The sequence below is a fragment of the Camelus ferus genome, chromosome 31 (genome assembly GCF_009834535.1).
Source record: "Camelus ferus isolate YT-003-E chromosome 31, BCGSAC_Cfer_1.0, whole genome shotgun sequence".
Classification (NCBI taxonomy): domain Eukaryota; kingdom Metazoa; phylum Chordata; class Mammalia; order Artiodactyla; family Camelidae; genus Camelus; species Camelus ferus.
Window position 1 is genome coordinate 10,969,381 of NC_045726.1, and position 24,794 is coordinate 10,994,174.

Here is a 24,794-nt window from a genome sequence, read left to right on the forward strand (position 1 = left end):
TGTGTGCCCTCTTTCCCCTAGTTGGGTAATTCCCACTAAGAATTTTCAAAGCAGATCGTAGCTGTTACTGCACCCTCACGGCAAAGCTCTTGGCCCCATCACCTTTTCCTTCTTTCCTTGCGGCAAAATGATAATTTTCTGAAATCATTCTGAAAGGCTAATGTCTTCGCATACTGCCACGGAGGGTGTGTGTGCTTGTGATTTTGAGTTTGGTTGTTGGTTGTGATTTGACACGGATTATTGCTGCTCTCTCAGCCCTTTCTGGAAGGTGTCTCGTTGTTGGCCAGACAGACACTCTTGCCTTGTGCTCGTAACTTGGATTCTGGCGGTAGATGTTGGCTGGGTTTTTAGACTCTTCTGGTCTGTTTGCAGGTCCTATAACTGCTTTACCAGATGTGGGTGTCCTATTACGGATGCAGGCATCAGGGAAGGACTTGAGTATGCAAACCCCACTTAAGCTTCGTTGTTGAGAAGAGCTTCTTTTAGTATCTGAATTTGAAAAACCGCTTTTGCCAGGCTCCCCCTTACGGGAAGAGCATCCCCATGAAAAGACTCGTGATTTTTTTTCTTTGGCAGACTATGGCTCCATGTTTGAGATGTTCTTTAAACATTTTTACAGACAAATTTAAATTTTAGATACTAGAAAGCTTAGGATCACCAGAAAGCTAGGCTTAATGCCATTTCTAATCAAATTAAACAACTAGAAAATCTATCGGTCATCTGATAAAAGCCATGACAATTGTATTCATGTAAAACTATCCATAAATAATTGTCCACTACACTCTTCTCCACCCTGCTCCCTCCAGGGAGGCCAACTTTAACATTTTTTTCCTTTCCCATGACATGATACTAGGTATAAACATGCTAATTTTTCAAGAAATTGATAATTCACCCAAGACTTAGTCAGAGAAGGATAAACAATACACAAGTTATTTTTCACTCATCCACAAAAATCTCTGTACCTTTGAGCATGCCAAAAACTATCTAAAACTGTCACAGTTCAACAAATGATTGTCATATTTATACTCACATGTTTACTGCTTCTATTTGGAGTTTAAAGAATGTACCCTGAGTAACAGTGGTCAAAATGTTTTATCCAATGTGTTATAAAAAGCAGTTGCTTTAGGATTGTCTAAACATCACAGAAAATCAACTTGACATTATGGGATAGGTGAAATTTGAGTTTCTTCTGCAATTCAAATCGTGTGCATTAAGAGAGATCTTGAATCTCTTTATTCAAGAATTTCCCCAATCCTTTGCAAGGATTTCAGGAAAAAACATTTTACTTGTCAAGCTTTCTTCCTTTTACCTCCCTGGAGTCCCATCCAAGACCATTTCTGCCTGTAATCACTTAGTGATCTGCTAACACTCTCCAAAATATTGACCTCTAACTCTCTCACCACCTACTTGGATCGGTCCATCCTTAGTAGACAGTGATATTTGAGTAAATAAAATTTTTCTTGAGGCTTTTTTATTAGGTGCCACTGAATGCCAGGCATTGACAGGGCATTTGGAACCTGCTGTCTCTGAAAGTCTTAGCAATTCCACTATTTTTATTTGAGAGACAAAAAAACTTGATAGTGAAGAGTCATTAGGATACAAGTTTCTTCTGTACAGCACAGGACACTATATTTGATGTCTTGTAGTAATCTATAAGGAAAAAGAATATGAAAACGAATATATGCTATGTATATGTATGACTGAAACACGATGCTGTACACCAGACATTGACACAACATTGTAAACTGACTATATTTCAATTTAAAAAAAAAAAAGAGTGATTAAGGACTCACCCAAAAGCAAAGTGGAACCATGATTCTATCCTGGTCTCCTGAACCCTAAAGTCTATGTTTTCCACCCACAACCCAGCCTCATAAGTAGTGAGAGTCAGAGCCCCTCAGTTGTGATTGGATGTGCTGAGGATACGAACCATACCCAGACTTTTTAATGTTTTGTTTCTTTGGCATTTGCCTTCCAATTAACTCCAGTAAGTATGCTGCCAAATCTCCATCGCAGCTAAACCCAAGAGCAGGTCATAAATGGAAGAGCTTGGCGCCTACACTTCTGACTATCAGACTGCACCACTTCTTTAGGGGATACTGGCCTGGGATGTTATTTAGGCCTTGCAAGAAGGACAGATCATATCAAACTGGGGAGAAGACGGACACATAGGAGAACGCAGAAGAGACAGCATTGGCCTAGAACTGCAAACAGAGCTGTGGATACAAAACACATTGTACGGTGTGTTGAAGTTATTGGCTACCCAGCACAGTTCATCAGCACACTTTCAGAAAGTAGATCTCTTTTTAAAATAAATAAAAACAGATACGATATCAATCCCACTCACCTGTAATCCCACCCCCCAAATTTTCTGAGTTGGAGATAGAGAAGGAATTACAGGCATCTCACCAGGAATTGCACGGAGCCCAGAGAGTGTGCCAAACACGTGAATTTCTTGTCTGTCACCAAAAGGAAATGGTTCAGAATGCTGATCTGCAAATAGCCAGAGACCTAGGCAATCTTTGAAAGTGAAGACTCAGTTGACAGCTGTGGCTTCTTACTAGCTGGCATCCTCTTGTTTCTGGATTTTGCAAATGAAAGCTTTATGTCCTGAGCATCTCGGCTACCCCCACCCGTCAAAGCGAACCATCACGTAGACCTTCTGGCCTCATAGGTTTCTTGGTTTTGGTCTGGGACCGAGAACGTGTCGGGAACTATTTGCTTGGGCAGGTAATTATTCCCTCTTTAATCACAGCTACTTAATCACTGCTTGACGAACATTCTCGCTTGCTTCTGGGGCTGTTTCTGCTCAGATCCTCTTTTGTCAAAAGAGATGCTGCCTCTGTGTATGAGCACTCGTTGACTTATTTAAGAAAAGAGTTCCGCTCACCAGCAGAGGGAGAAGGGAACCCAAACACGTACAAAGTAAACTCTGCAAGCAAAACCAGGGTGTCTAAAAAGAAGGCAGCGGTGGCAAATATGGAGGTACCAGAGGTGTGCTCATTTGTTACTCTGATTTCTTTTTACACTGCCAGGACTATTAACCATGAAACTACCTGCACACAGCTCCGCCCGAGCCCGGTTGGAACACTGGTGGCACCTGCTCCTTGTCTACAAACTGTGCTGTGGAGCAGGCTGAGCCCAGGCTGCTGTGGGCTCTACCATCTTCAAAAAGCACCGGGAGCCATGGCCTCTGGCCCTTCAAAGTCCCTGCAAGACGAGTGAGTGGCGATGACTGTTGTGGGGCTGGGCTGGCAAAAGCGAGCTAGGATTTGAGCCGAGGATACGCGACCTCTTGCCAGTGCTCCCATCAGCTTTACCTCTTTCACGTGTCCCCGGACCCAAATGTCTTGGGGGCTGAGGATGGACCTTATCTGCTCCGTATAGGAAAAGATCTCATCTTTGCACCTGCAACACGGACTACTGAGTCTCTCCCCTAAAGGCAAGGCCATGGCAGGTGGGAGGAGGGTGTGGAGGAAGAAGGCTGACCATGGACATGGCTCAAAGCAGGATGGCTTTCGGTAATGTGTTGTTGCATTTGATAAACAAGGAACTGCCCTAAAGCTGATGCTTTTTCATTTCCAAAGACAAAATAATTGTCTTGACCTGTGGCTCAGGAGTTAACTCCGTTACCTTCCCTCCATACCATAGTCAATGTTGCACGTAATAGGCTAGAAACGATTATTGCTAAACTATGAGAAATACAGATTTAATTAGGAAAAAAATCTAAGAGCAAATTCATACTGTATTTGGTGGGAAAAAAATAATGAAGGCACTGATCTGTGAAAAAGCGTGAATACAGTCGGTGCGTTCAGATGTGACAGAAAAGAATCTACAGAAAATCACAACATGAGTTCAGTATTTTCTCCTATTGATACAATTCTTCATACTGGTCAGGGTTCTTTTGCTTATCCCAAGGCATTCCTGTGAGGGAGAAAGTGAAGAAAGGAATTACTGTCTCTACTTAGCACATGAAGAAACAAGGGGAAAGATGAGGTGAGGGTTAAGGGTTTCTTTGAATATCCCCAAATCCAGCCTCCGACTTCTTTTTCCAAGATGCCTTCCATTTCCCCAGCGTCCGCTGTGTTTCTTGAGACCCTGACATTCGTGTTTCACTCACTCACCTCTGAGCCGTGCTTTCAGCTCCGTGTGCACCCTCTCTCCTGCTGCATCTCTGCCCCCAGCTGGGCCAGTCAAGATTGTTCAAGGGGCTGAGTGCATATCTGTCTGTGCTTCTCCCATTGGCTAAAAGACCAGCAGTAGAGCTACGCAGAGAAGCAGGCCAGGGGGCTCTCGGCTTGCTGAACGGGGTGATGGGTCAGGAAAAGCCAGCAGTGACTGACACCTTAAGGACTTCAGGAACGCCAGGGTCTCAGCGGGAGTTTGGGGAATGTTTGTTTTCCAGTGAGCCTGAGGGTTGTGTACTCCCCAGTCATCTCCCATCAGCAAGCCGTTCCCTTCTTCTCCTGCACCAGGCACTGTACTTGGCAGAAAAAAAATACAGAAAGGCACAGACAGTCCCCAGCTTATGATCTGGGTGTGTTCCAAGCTCATTGGTTGCATTTTTTCCGAGAGGCATTGTTAGAGATGGGGGCAGGGAAGGATGCTCTCAGAAGAACCAAAAAATTAAAACTCCCCATAATGGACACCAGGGGTTGGCAAACCTTTTCTGTAAATGGCATGTGGGCCACACAGTCTTGTCACATAGTTTTCTATGTTTAATTTTTTTCTTTTTTTGTTTTTTTGGTTTTTTGTTTTGGACAACCCTCTAAAAGTGTAGAAACCATTCTTAGTTCACAGGCTGTACCAAAAAACAGACCATGGGCCAGATTTAGCCCACGGGCCGTAATTTGCCATCCTCGATGGCTGGCATCACTAGTTTACAGTGTCGTACAAATCCTGCTAGGCCGTAGGATTTTTTTAATTTTTATAATATACCCTGACACATCGACACTTGATGACATTAATGTTCCCAAACTGGATGAGTTGTTAGGGAGGGTGAGCAGTTCACATTCAGGGCTGGCACTTGCTCCGTATGACCTGCTCACCCAAAGGATGTACTTTAGTCTGTCATTGATTTCCAGCCCGCCCTCCCACTGCCGGATTCTGCAGGACAGCAGGTCAGCGGAAGCCCCGGGGAGTCCACACAGGTCTTTGCAGCCCTTCACCTCGTCGGCAAAGTGCCCAAGACAATCTGTCAGCTCTGAGGGTAGCAATAGCCAGTCAGAGCCATTGGACCGAGGCCGGTATGAAATTCCTCCCAGACCCCTGGAGCCAGCTGAAGGGAGTTCCCTGGAGGCCACGCTTGGCTCCTTGGGAAGGTCTCCTGACCACAGCATCCAGCACCAGGGCATCTGAGGGTCCTCCCTGGGACTCACCCGCACGTGGGATCCAGAGGAGGTGCTGGGTGGGAGGATGGCTGCCTGGCAGGACCTCTTTCCCTCCTCCTCTGTCTCCTCCTCCTTTTCCTTCTCTTTCTTTTTAAGTCGGAAATGACCTAACTAGCCTCAAAATGGTGTTTCTAAGGGAAACATATTTGGCCCTCCCCTAGGATGATTTCTCTGAGCTGGCGCTTTGTGGGAGGGGCCTCCTGCCCTGGCCCCTCCCAGTCCTGACGGGCGCTGGAGGGAGGAAGTGGTCCCAGTTGGAAACAAGGTGTGCAGTTCCCCTGGCCCAGGGCAGGGAGTGCCCAGCACTGAGAGATGGCCGTAGAATGGTGGTGGCAGCTGACCTGATCGGGAAGGACCTGGGAGCATCATGGCCAGCGGACAGTGACACCACTGCTGCGGTGGACGCAGAGGAAAGGCTCGGCCCAACCCTGTGAGGCAGCTTCCCTTCCCTCCCCCTGACCCTGTCTGTCTTCGTCCCTCCCTTCCTTCTTTCCAGTCTCCTCTCCACAGCCCTTCCCCTCTCTCCATCATTCCACCCTCCACTTCTTGCCAAACATACAAGCAGTGATGATGTCGGGGCAGGTGCCCTCGCTCCAGAGGGTGCCGTTTCCCATGGGATACGTGCTCCCAACACAGTCCTGGGTCACCAGATGGGGCTCCCCTCAGCTGCTCCATCCCCTCCCACGCTGAGGACAGAGACGGCCCCCGGGGTGAGCGCACATGCGAGGCTCCCCAGGGACACTTACCCTCTGCCCGATTGCCATGTCTGTCTTCTTATACTATTAGTTCCAAATGAAGGCTGCAAATGCCACACGCAGTCACATCTTAGAAAAGAGCTGTCGTCAGGATGGCTTCTTTGCCCCTCCCTAGATGTGCGTCTCTCCTTTCAGCAGCTGCCACCTCTCCCCTCTTACAGTTCAGAAGTCTTTACCAAGCCCTACAGAGTCCCCTTCCCTTTCTCTTCTTCATCATTTGTCCCTCCCTTTGAATCTTGCCTAAGTACACCGGAGAGCCTCTGGTGTCTTGATTAACCCTGTAAAGTGAACCGGGTTTCGTGTTAGCGTGACGCAGCGATGATTCGCCCAGAAGGGATCCTGCAGGCAAAACTCAACTGGGTCCAAGGAGGGCCTTCTCTTCTGGAGCTCCCGTGCCCTGTCCCGCGCCCACCAGCCCCCCTGCGCCTGGACCTTGATCGTGGACTCTTTCTATTCCTTCATCCTGTCCTTGCACCGGGAGCCTTTCTACTCCAAGCCAAGGATCCTCTCCCACCAAACATGCATCTGCGTCTGCTGACACAGCTCCTAGCGTATGTAGCCCGCCTGTCTTAGTCAGCTCAGGCTGTCATTACAAAGTACCACGCAGCGGGCGGCTTAAACAGCAGGCAGTTACTCTCCCAGAATCTGGAGGCTGCAAGTCTGAGATCAGGGTGTCGTCGGGGCTGGCTCCTCCTGAGGCCTCTCTGCTTGGCTTATGGATGGTCGTCTTCTCGCTGTGTCCTCACCTGGCCTTCCCTCTGCGTCTCCTCTTCTTACAGGGACACCAGTCCTGTTTGATTAGGGCCCAAGCCAATGACCTAATTTAACTGCAGTTGCCTCTTTCAAGACCCTCACTCCAAGCACAGTCCCCTTCTGAGGTCCTAGGAGTTAGGATTTCAAATATGAAAGTTAGGACATGGGTGCACGATTCAGCCCTTAACACTTCCCTCCCCACTGTCTTCATTCCGCCCGTAAAAATGCATCCACGATTCTTTTCCAAATCCAGAAGTTCACATTCAAGCCTTCTCGGTCACCCTCTCCAAGTTCTTACAGCAATTGTCCAGAAAATATATTTGGATGCTTTGTTGTGCATTTTATTGTGATCTTTCTGTTGCTTTTCAAAATCTTTATTTTTTCACTTTAAAACATCCTTGACGCTCTATGTAGGTTTCATCTTCTCAACTAGATGAAAACTCCTGGAAGGCAGGAACGATCATACCATTTCATATGCCCACGGCAGTGCTCAGCCCCTGGGTGGTCCTATCTGCAGCCTGGGAACCCTCCTAAGCAGGCAAGGAGGAAGGAGACAGAGAGCAGCAAAGGATGACTAATCCAAGCACTAGTTACCAGCAGGAGCTGGGGGACAGGTACACAGATCCCTGGGGACACCCGATGACCCACCAGGAAGGTTCAGGTAATAGCTGATGGTGCTGGGATTCTGAAAAGATACCGTAAGATTCTAATCAGGGTGCAGAGCTCAGCAGTGGGGAGTCCCAGGCTGGTGACCATCTCCAGGCCCGCGGGCATGGGATCCCTTTGGAACCATCAATGAATGGGACACATGCTAGACCCTGAGAGAAGATGAGATAGATCAAGAGGCAAAGGCAGAGCCCAGCCCTGGGAGACGGGTCTCCGAGGCACCCAGGGGAGGCTGAGATCACCACGGAGCTCCAGTGCCAGCCCTGGATGAGCTACTGCTGTTTCAATGACGTCTGCCCTCCATCAGGATGAGCTTGGAAATGGGTGCCAACAAGCCTTCTGGTAGCTTTTCCTCTGCTTTGTCTCACATTTGAAAAGGAAAGGAAAGGAAGGTACGCTGACTTGATTGGGTATGAGGTTGGAGACAACCGTTCCCTGCTGAAAGGCCTTTTAATTCAGACTTTCCGAAGGCCCCCGCCCCGCATTGCTGCTCAAGCCTTCAGTGACTGCAGGATAAAATCCTCGCTGCTGCTGCTCCGGCCTCTTGGGTCCTGCGGCCCTTTCTGTACGACCTTAGGGTACCTTGGCCTGGTCCTCTTGCTTCTCTTGAGAAAATCTGATCCCACTTCCGTTTCATCAACTCACCCAAACCCCTTACTGTAGACAAACGTGTTACCTGCATGGCGCTTCTCTGACGGCCGTGGAGTGATGCCTTCTCTTCTGCCTGGTTTTTGCTGAGAAGCAAGAGCATTTATCCTCATTTGGAAGAATCAGGACTATTCTAACTGCAAGGCATCTACTGTCTAACTTTCTGGTCGAAGAACAACACTGCTTCAGCTACCCGTCCCCCCCACAGCCTCTCCCCCAGACTCTCCTGTTGGAAGTGTTTCTGGCCCAGCAATGTCTGTCACAAGGGAACCCCGTTTTGTCTCAAGCTATGTGGTTTGCCAGCTTCAGTCTAATCTAGAAATTGCGGGGAAAAAAAATCACATGAAAAGGCTGGTCCTCCAAAAGTATTAAGTGTATTTAAGCCAAAATCACCCCAAAACAGGTTTGAATGAGTGCAGCAATGGCTGATTGATGTACCCAGGGAAAAGAAACAACTTGTCTTTCTTCCCCACTCTGGTCCCCAGGCTTTCTGCTTAAATCCAGCCTTATCTTCATAATAAAAAGATTTCAGCTCTGCGGCTTGGCTAATTGAAGTCTCAAGGGTTGGAAGGCCCTTGAGCACATTAATCAAAAGTGGAGCACCAATGTCAGTGTATCTTGGTCCCCGCGCCCTCCCCACCCAGGCCCTGCGTCACAGCAGAGGTGACGGTCCTGGTGAAGAGCCAGGAAAGAGGCGGCACTGATGGACGAGTAGATGCGTGAGCAGATTTAATCAAAAAGAAAGATGCTCAGATTCAACCTGCCAAGTCAGAAGGCTATTAAAAAGTAACTGATGGAGTATCTTAAAGAGCAAAACAAGCAAGGATTATAAATATTTAAATAACAAGTTATTGTTCGTTTTCTATGTACTTTCTTAATGGAGTTAAACATTTATTAGGGAGCAATTGAATAAAAAAGTGTGGTCCCATTTTCACTCTTGTCTCCATTTTCAAAAGCTCCCCAACCCTCTGCCTTCCTAGTCTGAACATCACACACCACCCTGATACCTAACATTCAGCACATGAGAGCAACAGAAATTTTGCTTCAGCTTTTTAAGAGCCTGAATCAAAACACATGCTTTCTTCATCAGCTGTGCAGGGAGGAAAATAGCTCTTTGTGTCTCTGGGGTATCATAAGCCATAAGCAATCCACTCTCCAGTCGTACCACACCTACTTAACCCAATACTGCAGACAAGGGAGTGAGTTTGCTCCATACAGCGCGCTGTGATGAAGCACGTGAAGAGGAAGTTTAAAGAGTAAAAATCACATTATTGGAGCAGCTACTATGTGTCCAGCCCTTTCCATATCTTTGATTTGGTAAAATATGAAACTTTACAGTCGCCTTACCAAAGAAGTATTTTCGCAGAGGACCAATGCAGTGACGTGGATGTGAGAAGAAGACGGTACGGGCACAAAGGAAGACTGGGGAAATGTGAGCCTTCTGTGCGCCTTTTTCTGAAGTTCACCTGTGCTGGCCTTGCTGAACCCTTGGCCTGACCTTACCCCAGAGTCCGTCATAGGAGGGGAACTTGTGAGATTCTGTAAGCAGTGGCCTGGGAGCCACAAGTCCTGGGTTAATTTCAAGCCCCAACTCTGTCCCTAATGAGCGAGCCTGGACAAGTCATGTGAGCTCTCTTGGTCCCATCACCTCACCTGTGAAATGGGTGAGCAAATGAAATGGTGGAGCTGATAAAATGTACGACAGCACAGTAAGCCCCCAGTCAAAGCTAGCCCTCTCCCCCTGTCTATTTCCCCTCCCAAAGGCTAAAAGAATAAAACATTATTACAAGTTAGATCACCTTTACTGCAAGCTCCACAGGCAGAACAAGGCAGAACACATCTTTCTGTTTTCCTTTGCCCTGAATAGGCTGATACTGCCTAGGAGCTGGTCACCACCAGTTCAAGACACTGATTACTCTTTTCACTAGAATGGAAGTCACACAAGGAGGCTTCTCCCATTGCCTGGGCGCTGTCATTCCTAAATTTACAGCGCTCGGCAAAAAACCCCCAAAGTTTCAGTTATTTCTTCACACCCTCCCCCCCGACCTCACCCCTGTTTTCTTTGGGTTAGAAATATCCCAGCCAGAACATTTTGTTTTAATTTTTAGAAGTCACACCCACTGTACTACTTTGAGGCTTTCCATCAAACTTTCAGATTAGAGACAGCCCAAAACAAGAGGACCCAGTCCTGGTGTTTGTAATCTTTCTCCCACTGACGACTTACTTGACAAGAGAAAGTCATTATCATTGTTCTATGAGAGACACTGTATAGGATGCGGTCATTACATAAAAGATGGGTATGTGTTGATATATCCAATGTTATGAGAAAGAGAAGTAATTTTGACCACTGGAAGACAGCAGAGCATTCAAAGCAAAACTTGGGTTTAAAATCATCTCAGGAAAGAGAGTTGGGCACAGCTTGGCCCAGGAAACTGTCAGAAATAAGTGTTTACAAAACAAAATAGCCAATTCCAGTCATGAACTATGGGCAGTTTTGACTTCAGCGGGGATGAAAACCCACATCAGGGGAACACAAGCTCGAATTTCAAGTTCTGCCCGTGAGAGCCTCGGCATTTCTGTGGACACTTTGAATGATCTCCAGGACACTTCTGGGCGAGTGGTTTGACAGGGAAGCCCACACCGCAAGCTCAGCTCAGCCGTACTCAAAAGGCTGAGTCTGGCAGGAGACCTGCCACCATCTCCCTGCCAAACGGTCTCTCATGACTCAGAATCTCAAACTTGTTTTAAACAGAGGGGAAAAGTCTCTTTCCGAGATGAGCTCCTTGGCCCAGCTCAGCTTTGTACAAACACAATCTTTGTCTATTTCGGTCTTGTGGGTTTGGAGAAGCAGCTGCTGAGTTGGGGTGAGGGCGAACGGATTGGTGATGGCCCAAATTAAGGAGAAGAGTTTTCCGTTCTTTCCACGCTGGGAGAAGAGAAACACAGGGAGTAGAATGTGATGGGGCTGGCCCCAGGGAAATGAGGGTGGGCCTTGACTTACAAAAAACCTGCCCGCCCAAGTCAGAACTTGTAAAAATAAATACACTGGGCTCAAAGTAAGAATTCTGAGTCTACAGGAGGGTAAAACTTTGCCCATGTTGATGCGTAATGTCTAGTATATTAAAAGTATTCCTAGACTTCATTAAAGGTCATCTGCTTTGGGTTTTGAGGGGACATACACCCGTTACAGGAAGCTAGCTTCATGCCTGTGCGTGCTGGTCCTCACCGCCCACTGAAGGGGCGTCTCCGGCCCAGCCCCCTTTCCTGCCACCTACCGTCTCTTCCTTTTTCCATTGAAATATAGTCAATTTACGATGCTGTGTTCTACCTACTGTCTTTTGAACCCACCTCAGAAGCGGAGAAGTCCTCCCTGCCATGTGGATTTCCTTCTTTATCAAGCATTTATCTGCCTAAAGCGTGAATCTAACACATTACTCTTATCAATGCTGGGACAATAGCGACTTAAGAAATGATTTTGAATGTACAGAGAAAGAAGAAACAGGTGTGAGGGACGAGAGCTCAATGCCTGAGGAGTCAACTTAGTGCAACGCCCCCTGTAGTGTGCTTAAAAGTTAAACGCTGAAGCTCCCTTTGTGTCCCTCAAATTCTAGTGCATCCGGAGAAGCAGAAGAAGCCACACTGAAAACAAAATCACCTTCCTCCAAGGGAAGCTGACTCATTTTTCCACCCTGTAGTATCTAGTGAAGGCTCCAAGCACAGGTCCGGAGGGTGGAGAGAAATGATGGAGGACACGTGGTCCTGGCCCTCCCCCTCCCCCCCGCCCCCAGTGCCTGTGGTCTGTGGCATCCAGGCAAGTCAATTACAGTAGAGCGTGGTAAGCGCTCAGACACAAGCATTCATGGTACCACGGGAATTTAGTGGAAAGCACCCAGTCCGGCCTCCAGTTAGACTTCTCAAGTGGGGTCCTGGAGGACAAAATACGGTCGGGAGTAGAAGGAGCTGCTCCAAGCAAGGGAGGGGTGCACCCACGCAAAGACCCGGGGGCTGTGAACCTCAATCATCGGGTTCTCCTGGACTGCCTCCTCCTCCAGGGGCCCAGGACACAGGGAAGTCAGCCTCGCTTGTCATGGTAGCCACTTGGTTCCACAAACCCCCATCCCTCACGTCCTCAGCAGGCAAACCATGCTGGCTTTTCTTCTCATTTTTTAAGCCAAGGAAGAGCCAGTAAATAATGAGTGCAGGGGCTTTGTCAGCTCCCATGTTTGGCTCTGCTAGAAATCGAAATGCCTTGGTCTCTCAGTCATCCAATTCTCTTTGGTCTCAAGACTTTAGTACAGCACTGCAGTGGGATGGCCACACAGGAAAAAAAATAAAAGTCTATTTCTCATTGTGCAAATAAACATTTGCTCAAACATGAAGTAGGTAACCCATTAGAATAACTAAATGCTTTGGGAGCCTTTACAAGCAAATCTTACATGATGCAATTGAATGTTGTTAAAAATGGAAGATTTTTTTTTTAGCAAGAAAATGTGCAATAATTTTTAAAGAAAGAGTTTTTTCCTACCAAATAACACAGAACATAATTGGATCATTACAATACCCCCAGAAGCTGGTTTTCCCTTTGTCCATCATTGAAAGGCTCATATCTTGTGCTGTATCCAGACACATTATTACTGAAGGGTGCCTGGGATTTTATTACCAACCAAGGGCAGCAGGGGTGGGGAATGGAGGCGGGTGGGGACTGAAACAAAAGTAAAGGTCTTGGAGCTGCACTTTTATAACCTACTAGCAACGAGGAAGGACTTGACTTTCTGGGACGAAGGAAAAGAAATCTGGAGGTCCACTTTGTTTATGAAATTAAAACTGTATTTTAGTAAATAAAGCTGATGCCACTTAAACATGAACCCCCATGACATCCCTGGCTTACTGCAGCTTTGCTGCTTGTCTGCTCATGAAATCTGTTCAAAATACAAGCACAGCATTCCCACATTGCCAGAAAAGCAGATATGGGCTGATTTTAGCTGCTATGATCTTCCTGTAACCCTTACCCTTGTTGTGGCAAATAAGATTCCCACGAGGTACGGTTTCTAACTCTGCATTGTTCGTGAACCCCGCCTTCTCCAGGTTTTGGTATTTGATCAGCTGACTTGATCTTTCCAACCTTTACCTCCATGTAACAAAGCTCATGTGGTCGTGCTGAGAGTTCGGTACAATGCTCTATCCTATAAAAGGCAGAATTCCCTCAGATGTCAGATAAAACGTTCGTGTGTGAATTGTTATACTTGAATTTGCTGCAGCATTTTGTATGGATGCATAAACAAGACACCCAGGCTGACTGCAATGGCTTCTAAAGCATTTAATTCCTTTTAAACGGACTTACTCTCCATGGAATGTGCTGTTCCTGAATTTTCTACATGTCATTTTTACAGATCCATTTGTTTATGATGTGATGTGGTAAACAATCATGTTGGTTATTTTTTTAAGAACACAAATGTATAGATTACTAAGCAGATGAATAAATTATTAAAAGAATATACTTTATGAATCATGCAGCCCACTGGTAAAAAGGAATTTTATTTTATTTGTTTAATAAAGTGACTGTTCAAATTATAAGCATTTATATTGTCCTTCTGAATATGAATGCCATAATATTTAAGTTGTGTTGTTCAATATTGATGTATGTTCTCTAATAAAATATTTTAAACCTCTTTCCTTAGACACACGGTGCCCTAGTTCTTCAATGATAAGGCATTGTTAATATGTCTGCTGAGAAGTAGGGTGGGTAACTCTAAAAAGAAGAGGCGATGTCTTCGGCCAGCTAAACAGAGTAGATTGTACATGAGATGAGCTGGTTGGCAGTATTCAAGGCACAGGTAAGAGCTGAACTACAACTGTATCATCAGGTTTAGAGGCAGGGAAGGTGACAGTGGAAGTCAGACACACCAAAATGCTGAGTGTGTTCAAGGCTGGATGTATTCAGTGACTCAAAGCCAAGGCAATAGGTTAGGGGGGCTAATGGTCAGAAGAGGTCATGAGAAACACAGCTCTTTGATGGAGATTCTTGTCTGACCATGATCTCAGAACCTGGAAGGCTCAGGACCACACTTGAGCCCCCTTCCCTCAATGGGGCTCCTTGACAACATGGTGCCATCACTGGGGACGAGGACCCTGGAGTCAAATTGTCACAGGCTCCAAACTTCCTCAACCGCTTGCCACCAATATAATCTAATGCCACTCATTCAGCATCTCTAAATCTTAGTTTCAGCTTCTAAAACAAAAATGGGAACAATTACTGTACATCATTCAGAAGATTCCTGGGATGATAAAATCAAACAATGCATGTAAAATGCTTAGAAAAATGCCCAACGTCTAGTTAGCACTCAGCAACTCAGGTTGCTCTTTTTCTCATCCATCTTGCTGTTCTAGCTGTGGCTGCTGTTTTTGGCTGCCCACAAAGATCAGCATTGCCTTCCCGGTGATGAGAGATCATTATTTTTCACCCAAAGCCCTTAGCATCTAAGTCAAATGATGGGACCAGATCTCCTATATATACTGATTTGGGTTTTGCCAACTGGCACCATGTTTTACGATGCTCTGTTGGTCACTGTCCAGCTTCAGCTGCCATAACTGTGGCTGAACTCCGTGGAGTTCTACAGAGGGCGTGGAGTGCAGGGCACAGGAAGCGGGGGAGGGCATCCTAAGGGACACAGAAGTTTGCAGTTGCTCAGGCTTTGTTTTCATGGAGCGTGGAAGTGTCAGAACCGGTTTGTAAACTAACATCACTGGATTACCCTGATGACTTCTCTTCTTAACTCATTTATTTTTTTGCCCAAGGATATAGACTCTGGAAGAGAGAGAAAATGGAGATAGGGTCCGTTTTGCCCTTCATTTGTTCCTATGAAGGTAGAGAAATAATTTGATATAGATGGTTACAATGACGTTAGGGCCATATCTCTTCTGGGCATTCCTCCATGGCTAACATTTCCTCCGGAACGCCCTCTTCTAACTAGTTCCAATGCATCATCTCCTTTAATCCTCATAACAATAAGGAAGTGCTAGGAATCCATGAGGGCGAATTTGGCTGGAAGTGACAGGATACCCAAAGGAAAGTGGCTCACACAATAAGGAAATGTACAGTACTATTACCGATAATTTGGCATGAAAACATTCATCTTTGCCAAAATGATCTGGAATCAAACCACCTGGGTTAGAATACTATCCAGTGATGAGTCAGTAAATCTTTAGCAAAAAATAAACAACAACAACAACAAAAAAAAACCCCACACAATTTACAGCATTTGTCAATTCTTGTGGTGTCAATTCTCCCAGTGTCTAATATCAGCATGAGGTCATTGAACCTTGTGTTGAGGAGAGATGGACACACCGTCTCTCTGGAGACACAGGATCCCACCCGGCCCCTTAGTAGTGTGTGACTTAAGCCTACCCATGTGTTCACTTCCTCACGTGTGAAATGGTATGAAAAACAGCACCTTCCTCATTGCACTTAACTCAGGTAAAGAATTTCTGTGCTTATTTCGCAGCAAGCATTCAGTGGATGATAGCTGTTGTTGGTGCGGTCATCATTAATACAATCCGAGTCCATATGGGCGCAGAGCAGAAACCGTCCCAGAATAACAAAAATGATCATCCTTACTCAATTCCTCATAGAGCAACTCTTCCAAAATACGTGCGGCAAAATTACAGTCCCTCTTTAGCCGTTATATAGCAACTGACTCCTCGCGCCATCCAGTATCTGTTTCAGACACCAAATTTTTTCAGTGATAATTCTACTTCTTTGCATTTTTATCTTAACCAAAGCATTTAATGACTCTATGAGCCAGTCTTCTCAAAGAGCCTCTTAATAGCGATCTGTTCTGCCTGCCAATTATTATTTTCTCTCCTGCTCATACATACAAATTGCCTTCAATAGAGTTTATGAAAAGTAATTAATCTGTTGTGTAGGTGGACCAAAAAAAAGCCATCATCCCTTCTCATTTTGATATTAGCTTCTGATCCATACACTCTTTTCAAAGATAATCTATGCACATGGTAGCCTAAATAAATAAAAGCCCTACAGCGTCATGGGATTGGGGTGAGCTTTGGGTCCCTAAATGCTACCACACGCCACCTGCAGCTCCCCTCTGCAGGAACTATATAGAGCAAGCTAACGGCCAAGTGGAAACTAAGTGCAACGTTTATTAATCCCCAAGAGAGTTCTGGTCCCGTTCAAGCTTTCCTACCCCGACTTGCTTGAATCTAAAATGTCCAGGTTTGAAGAACAAACTCCAGTGTCTACTTCCATCCAGCCCCATGAGCCAGGCTCTGGTAGGAAAGCTGAAATTAAGAGTCTGATCATGGCCACGCCTGCTTTTGGAAGTGACTCCCCAGTTCATGACGCAACGAGGATGGGAAATGGACAAGAAGGAATGGACTCCTGCCCACTAAGAATGTAAGAACAACCATCCAGAATATGCATTCCTCCTCGATGTGGTGGGTTTGGGGGTGCAGTCATAAGGGCAAAGGACAACAGTGGAACCAGGGCAGATGTTTCTTCCTCTGCTGTAGGAAAAGGTGCAAGTACAAGGGAAGAAGTAGACGATCTTCCCACCTTCCCCCTATAGGTACCATGGTAGGTAAAAGTCAAAAAGCAGTAGTTCCACCAACCGCCAGTCCTGCTCCCCAGAGGGGAGCACCTTTACCAGCCAACGCATATCTATTGAACATCTGTTGTACGCCCGGCATCATCTTGTGATTCATTAATGGACAAAGCAGGGGAAAAAAAGGTTTGCCCCATGAAGTTTCCATTCTAGAGCATCTTCCAGAAATGCTCTTTGCATATGCAAATATATGGATCCTTTAAAAATGTTTAGAAAAGCAGAATGAGCCAGGTATTCTGATTGGTTTACATTAGATGCATTTTTATAGGTCAGAGATTGAGCAGTTGGTCGATCTCTGATTATCTTAGATCTGTAAGGTTTTGCTTTGAAGAACACCCCACAAAGTTAACAAAACAAAGTCCAGTCTCCTGCCCTTTGGAAAGTTACTGTTTGATATTTTGAGTTCTACAAAAAAGAGCTTCTAGCATTTTTAGGGCCCATAAACTTATTTCAACAGTGTTGTCACTGCTTAAAATATTTTCAGAGCTCTTTTGAGATTGCCTTTGGAGTCAATTTATTTGTGGTACCTCCACCTCCTCCTTCCCTCACTACACACTCACGACCACAAACAGTACTAGCCTTGGCCGCTGGGTCTTTCTGGAACACGGAAGGTGAGCCTTTCAGCCAGGGGACAGCTTCAGAGGTCCACTCTGTTTGATTCCGTATGTGGCTGGTGCCAATGGCTTGGCCAGATTGCTCTGTCATCTCTTTGGCCAAACACAGACCAGAAGGGTCGAATCACTATACAAAGCCGTTCTGAAAAAATTCAGTGGAAAAAATTAGGTCAATGGTTTTCAAATTTAAGAAAAAAAGAAAAAAACCAGTGCAACCCTCTCTTTGCACAGAATCCCACACAGAAGGCTGACATGGGGAACAAAGAACGGCAGAGAGGTTCTGGACTGATGGGAGGAGTAAAACCCCGAACACTCAGACACCCCCCACCGCACACCCACTGTCTCCCTGGTGGCCCCTGAGAAGCCCCTTCAGGACCCTTAGGACCCCCCAGGAGCAGGGGTTAAGCAGCACAGATAGCACCGTTTTCGGGGCCAGTGGGCATCTTACCTGCTCATAGACTTGGCGCGTAGCAGTCAGACAATACAGGTTTCCCAAGTGAGGGAGGGAACCAGGTAGTAAAAGGCTTTTAAGGGCAAAGCGTCTTCATAAAGAGCTTGGTGTTTAAAGAAACCTGCTAAAGATGAACGGGGGGCCAGTAACCAAAGGTGACTGCCAGGCAGGGTCTCATATCTGCAAGCACGACTTGCTGAAGGCTGAAACCCAGAGCAAGCAGGAGGTTATGAGGACTGCGAGGGAACACAGCGGGGTGCACCAACTCCCTTCAAATCAAACGTGTAAAGGAGCAGGGGAGGGGCCCACGGCCATGAGAATGTGTCATGATGACTGATGACAGCGGAGAAAACTGACACTCAATTTCCAGTCTGATTCCTTCTTCTCCAGCAGAGAGAATCATCTATTTAAAAACTGGAGAAGTAACACACGTGTAAATACCAGGAATCTGCGGGGATGCCAGGCGGGGCAGGTGAGGTCGTCAGGAGAGCCCATAGTGCAGGGGACCCGTGGACGAGCTGAGACTGGGACCGGGTCTCTTAGGGACCCAGTGTCCACCGTCTGCTACCCTGAGCCAGTTCTGAAGAAACTGCTGCGACCAGGAAGCAGCAACTAGTAAACACTTGTTTACTGTTTACAGGGGCAGGCAGTGCTCTAAGTGTTTGACATATAAAAACTCATCCAATGCTCCCAAGAAACCTATATAGTAGGTTCTATTACTTTCCCCCCTCTTATAGAAGAGAAATTGAAGCCCAGTAGGGTTTAGGGGTTTGTAAAATTTATACACCAGTAAGCGGCAGAGCTAAAGTTTGAAGCCAGGTACTCTGACCCCAGAGCTCAGTCTCTTAACCAATCTGCCACGATGCCTCCAGAAACTGAAACTGAACTGTCAGTGCCATTGCTAACAGAGCTTCCCGCAGGAGGATGCAGTTTCTGTCTGTGGGCAGCCGTGCTGTGTGAGGCGCTGCCCTGGTTGCTTTTTCCAAATTCTTCCAACCAGGAAAGGCCAGGGAAGCAGTGAGTCCTCAGCTCCAGTAAGAAGCAAAATTCAAAGCAGTATAAAGACCCGGCGGCAAAGCAAAGGACGACAAGCATTGTGTGGCTTCACACACCTTCATGTGTCAGGCTCTGAACACATGCCGCCCAACCTGCTCTCGACAGCCAGCTTTTGGAGCACGTAGTAGGCTGTTTTTAAAGATGAGGAAACTGAGGCATTGCGAGGTCAAGCTTGGCTCACGGTCTCCCAGCTGTTGCGTGCCAGAGTCCTGCTTCCTCTCTAACAAAGCTCACTTTTTGGCAAAGAAGGCAGAGAAACTTGCTGCCATGCAAAATATTCAAATGCTACCCTAAATTAGAACATTGCTTTTAAAACTCTCCACTGTGCATAATAAAACTTTTAATAAAAGCTTTACTTTGGCTGTGGCTTCGCTATAAAAGCACATCCGCTACCTACGGTTAACAATATTCTCTCATTTCAACATGAGGACGTGGGATTTTCAAGCCCAGACAAAGTACTTCAATGGCAGCATCCCTGGACATATGGTTGCTTAACGACACTGTCCCCCAGTACCCCAAGCAAACATCGCCAGGTTAACACTCTCCTGCACGCAGCTGCATTAAGTAGCCCCCGAACTAATTTCATAATCCCGTGAGTGAGCTGATCCAGTCTGATTTCTTGACTTTCTGATGAGGAAGTGAATGAGAGACCAGCACCAGTAAGATGTGGACACCAGCATCCAGGCACTGAAAATTATTATTCTTTTTGCGGCCACATCCGGCCTTGCAGCTGGCGGCCTCCCTGAGGACTCAGATCTTGAAATTCTCCAGATAGTAGATAACACTTCCAGAAAAATTTCCTCCTAGAATTCATTTCAGTAACACTCTTTTTAATTACTTGCAAAAACAGCACTGGAGTGAACACCCGTGCCCCCAGTTAGCTGGTAATTGGAGAGTCGCTGACTTAATCACTGCCTGCTGTCCTCAGGAAGAAGGCAGGAGGGGTCCTGTCACATCAGGATACATACTTAGGAAGGGAAAAAAGAGACTCTCCTCTCCAGGCTCAGTACTCTGTGGAAATTTAGGCATATTGAGGTGTGAGGAGTCGCGTTCATACCTGGGAGAGGCATGTTCAAGTCGTGCCTGCGGCTGGAGGAGAAACACTGATACTAGATTACCTAGGAGAGAAAACACTAGAACAGAGCAGGAAAGACAAGAGTTTCATGACTCAGGCACGAGGTCCCCGTGCACTGCTTTGGACTGAAGCCATCTGAGAAGCAATCAGTGCTCCATAAGGCCAGGGTGATCCCTCCAACCTCCTAAACCGTGTCCTAGGTGCCCTGGAATGCCCCAGATGCTCCGCCCAAATGTCCCTGAGGGTGCTATCAAAGCTCACCTGTCTTCCCCAGTCTGTCCGCTTAAGCCCAGCAGGGGCTGTTTACAGGGTTGCGGGCAGAAGCCGCACCTGCCGCCCCGGAAGCTCAGACACAGGCGCACGTGGAGCTGGAGGCAAGGCTTGGAGCGACAACCAACACAAACCCGTTCTCGTGTGTTGTGCCTGGATTTGCCGGATTTAGCAAATAATGCTACAGGAAGCCCAGTTAAATTTTAATTTCAGCTAAACAGCAAATCATTTTTTAGGATAAGTATGTCCTAGGAGCAATAAAGTCCTTCGTCTCCAACTCAGGAGACTTGTGTCTTCTGCCAGTTTCCACGAAACAGTAACGGGCTAACTTCTTAGCTTGGAAGGAGGGTAAAAATCAAATCCCACGCCTGACCTTGGGCAGCCCCCAGCTACAGGGCCCTCCAGATCCCCAAGTCCCATCCTCATATTCAAAGATGCAATGTGAGTTTCTGAAGCTAAGTAATCAGCACCCTTCTATCGGCAACTGCCTGATTCTCTCGTAGGCGAGTCTGGTACCAGGGTTCAGATGTGCAGCATACGTCTATATGTTCCCAGTCATGCTATCAACTCTAGAAAAAAGCTACTTCAAACAACTTGAGAACTTGAGTGAATTAGCTGAGTCTCTTGCTTTTCAAATGATTGCAAGTCCATGGTTCAAACAACCTTGGTTTGCAGACTCTTCAGCCTGTTTTGGTGCCCTGCACAACCTGACCCCCGAATACAGGGCTAGACCATTTTACTCAGGTCTAAGCGCAGTCAGTACAACTGAACTGAGCTCGGCATGTGCTAGACAATACCAAGTGTGGCAGACAGAATTCCTGACTGCAAGCAACGGAAACCAGCTCCCACGAGCTTGAAATGTATCAAAAGGCTATCGACAAGCTCAGAGAATTGACAGGAAGGCTGGAGAACCAGGCTAAGAAAATGAGAAGGATCCACGAAGGGAGTTCGGACAGGAACGTAGATGAGTTCATGACACAGAATTTATCAGGCGAGGACACTATTCCTGGCTCTGATTCCTCCATTGCCACCACCAGCAGTTTCCAGTGAATAACCATCCCTGTGCTAGACTGGCAAGGCCACCATTGTCCCCTTGAACAATTTGTCAGCTCTGGTTTTTTTTTCAACCTGCATCTCTGCAGTACTCTGCAAATTCAAAGTTCCACACTGGTTCAGCTTAGGTTACGTGTCCGCATCTGTCTGCCAGGCGTGAAGGGAAGCAGTGACAGAGTTTCCGGCCTCTTCGGATCCCATTGGAGGGAAATTCTCCTCCACCAAGACACACATAATTTGGGTTTCTCCCATAAGAAGAGAATTGATTCAATTACCAGACAGCCAAACATGACAAATGGCCACTTTGGGGGGATATCAAAAAAGCGTGAGATGGATTTTGCGTTAAAGTAATTCAGCTCAGGTACCCATAGTGACACAAAACAAAACAAAAAATAGGATAAATGTGACCTGATGCCTAGAGAACTAGGTAGAAGGACAGAAAAAGCTATGAGATAAGGGATAGATTAGTGTAAGCTGGAACCACCAGGGGAGTCTCATCAGGGAGCTCGGTCGTCATCCAGGATTAGTCAGTTAGGAAAACTCTGCCAGACAGAGAAGGTGGGAGGAGGTCATCTCATGTGGGGTAAATAAATGAGCAAATATGTGAACGTGAGCATGAGCAGAGTCTGTGGGGAGCAGGGTCAGAATGCCTGACCTGCCTGGAGAAGAGAGTCTCCCTTGGAAATCAGTGGTACGTTGGTGGGAGAGGCAGGGAGGGATCTAGGAGAGATCTGGGCTTGTAAGACCAAAGGGAAGACATGCACATTTGGTATTTAGAAAAATTCTGCCTTAAAAACAATGGTGCTTCAGAAAGATTTATCTGGCATTAACAGAATGGTTTGGACAAGGAAAACACCAACATTAAGGTCTGTGTAGTGGCGGGACCTCTTTTCCTGACTTCACTTGGAGACATCCCTAATGGATGTCTGTTAGTAATAGTCCTGGTCTCCCTCCATCCCCATCCTCCTTGGCTGCAGGAGCGCGTAGAGCATCTGGATCAAGAAACTGAGTGTTCGGGGCTCAGCCTCTTTCTGTAGCCTCCTCTTGGGGTTCTCCTTGGCTCCTCCATGCTCTAAATGTCACAAGGGTCGGCACCTACAGGGATGCCTGTAACGCTGCCGTGACTGTGAGCAAACCTGGCTCATTGCACACTGACCTATGAGCCAACCCATTTGGGACTTCAGACCCGATGTCTTCCTCCTCGTTCCATCCCTCATTTATTACAGAACTCAGGCAGCCAAAATGAGGTGATACCTGTGGAACCCCGCAAAAGGCCCCCTGGAGGCCAACGCATGAACCCAGGAGCAGTACGAGGAAGACTTGGTTCAGAGTATTTATGATGTGGACCTTGAGATTAGGACTCAAAAGTTCTGGAAACTGCTTGTAGCTCAGCTACTAAACGGCTGGGTAGCCTTCGCTTAGCTTCTCTGAACCTCAAGCTCGTCCTCTGTAAACGGCGACTGACTCCTGATCCTCATCTCTCGGGACTGTTGTGAAGGTCATGCCGCAAAGGATATACCACTCAGCGTCTGAGTGTCCCTCCTTCCCTGGGGGCCAGAGGCTTCGTCAGCATACAATGGCACTCTAGATCATGGAAGCCCTCAAGCTGGCATTTGGAATGTTGCAAGTAGTTTCAACACTTCAGGGTGAAGCACTAAATTGTCTTTAAGACAGAGCTGCTCTTTGTTCTCCAACTGCTTTGTGAGATCTGTTTAGTTATGCAGACATCGCTGTCAGTGCCCTTATCATCAGAAAGTAACTCAGCGCAGGTGCTTCGGGCTCATATACTTAAGTGTTCTATTCAGTGAGGTCACTTGAGTTATCTAAAGCAAAACCATGCCTGCTTCTGTGAACTCCGAAAAGGTTTTCCTTAACTTTCATGTTGACTTCTCAATCCTTGGAAATAATGGTTTGCCCTTCGGGGGTGTGTGTGTCCTTTTGTCCAGGCATTTGCTCACCAGCAGTGAGGTCCTGAGCCTGGAACGCAGCGGGAGGAAGATGTAGACGTGGTCTCTCCAGGAGGAAAGATTATGAAAAGATCTGCGTGGAAATTGGTGCAAAGCACACTGGACTGGTGGTGTCTTGCAGGAGTATTTGCTTAGAAGAAGTAACATGCTTTGCAGCAACACGGATGGACCTGGAGATCATCTTACTAAGTGAAGTAAGCCAGAAAGGGAAAGAAAAATACCATACGACATCACTTACATGTGGAATCTAAAAAAAAAAAAAAAATGAGACAAATGAACTTATTTACAGAACAGAAACAGGCTCACAGACATAGAAAACAAACTTACGGTTACCAAAGGGGAAAGGAGGAGGGAGGGATAAACTGGGAGTTCACAATGTACTAACTACTATATATAAAATAGATAAACAGCAAGGTCCTACTATGTAGCCAGGGAACTAGATTCAATACCTTGTAATAGCCTAAAAATGAAAAAGAATATGAAAAGGAATATATACATATCTGTATAACTGAATTACTATGCTGTACACCAGAAACTAAATGCCATTGTAAACAGACTATACTTCAATAAAAAAAAATTTTTTAAGAAGTAATGTATAAAAATATATCATTTATAGGAACAACAACAGCAAAAATAATATTATACACCACACTTTGAGAAATCTCCATTGTGGCTGTTTTATCTGCCATGAGGGTGGAGTGAGGTCAAGGTGTCCTCCTGAGGGACCGGGTCTCCATCCATCAGTCGTCCTGGGGCAGCTAGGGGGGCTCTGGGCCGGGGAGGTGAGTCAGACGTAGGCCCACCACCACCAGACCTGCTGGGATCAGGAAGGGCAGGCTGGCCTGCTGTCTCTAACAGCAACTGTTTCTGTTCACCCTTGTAGTTTATTCTCAGCACTTCCTTTAGCCCAGAACCTTCGATCAGGCCATGCATGGAGTCGCAGCTTGGCCACGGTTGTGCTCCAAGGAAATTGGAAAGGCACGTAAGCTGTCCAAAGCTGGAGTGTGGGGTGTCCCCTTTGGTCACAAACAGAGATGGGGCTTCCCAGCAAAAGATGGGTCTAAAAGGCATCAGCGTGGAGGCAGGAGGCGGGGAAGATGGAGCACTGATTCTAGACACTGCCACGTCAGTGCCCGGGGAAACCCTCAGACACAGCTCAGGGAGGAAAGGGTTGACATTGCCAGGGGATAATGTTTCCAGAAAGTAAGTCAGTGTATGAAAGTTTATATAATCGCATTTTATAGGCTCAGGATGGTGAGCTGGGGGAGGTGTAGGACTTAAAGTGCTCTGTGCCATGTGACCTGTACAACGGCGCTGTGACCTCTTATGGTCTTCTCCTCTTACCACTGGGGAGACAGAAAACTAAAGATGCTAAACAGCTGACCGAGGTTACATACCTGCCAGAGGGAACCGGTGGGACTCAAACTCTATGTCTAAGACCAAAATCCCTGCCCCCAAAGCACCACGCTTAATGGTGT

The 24,794-nt window shown here is 46.6% G+C and overlaps 1 protein-coding gene across 11 annotated transcripts in view; it reads left to right on the plus strand.

Annotated features, from left to right (window-relative positions):
- The window catches only part of ADRA1A (adrenoceptor alpha 1A), a 97,410-nt gene extending 73,870 nt beyond the window's left edge, over positions 1-23,540 (plus strand). For 7 of the 11 annotated variants that reach the window (XM_032471044.1, XM_032471045.1, XM_014567075.2 and 4 more), the window contains one exon: positions 3,036-13,891. In XM_032471044.1, the coding sequence (XP_032326935.1) occupies positions 3,036-3,225 (190 nt within the window). In that variant the 3' untranslated portion in view covers positions 3,226-13,891. Of the gene's footprint in view, positions 1-3,035; positions 13,892-23,295 lie in introns of those variants that run through there. The other 4 variants (XM_032471050.1, XM_014567078.2, XR_004316433.1 and 1 more) reach the window with 3 other exon arrangements.
- Positions 23,541-24,794: the final 1,254 nt, after the last annotated feature.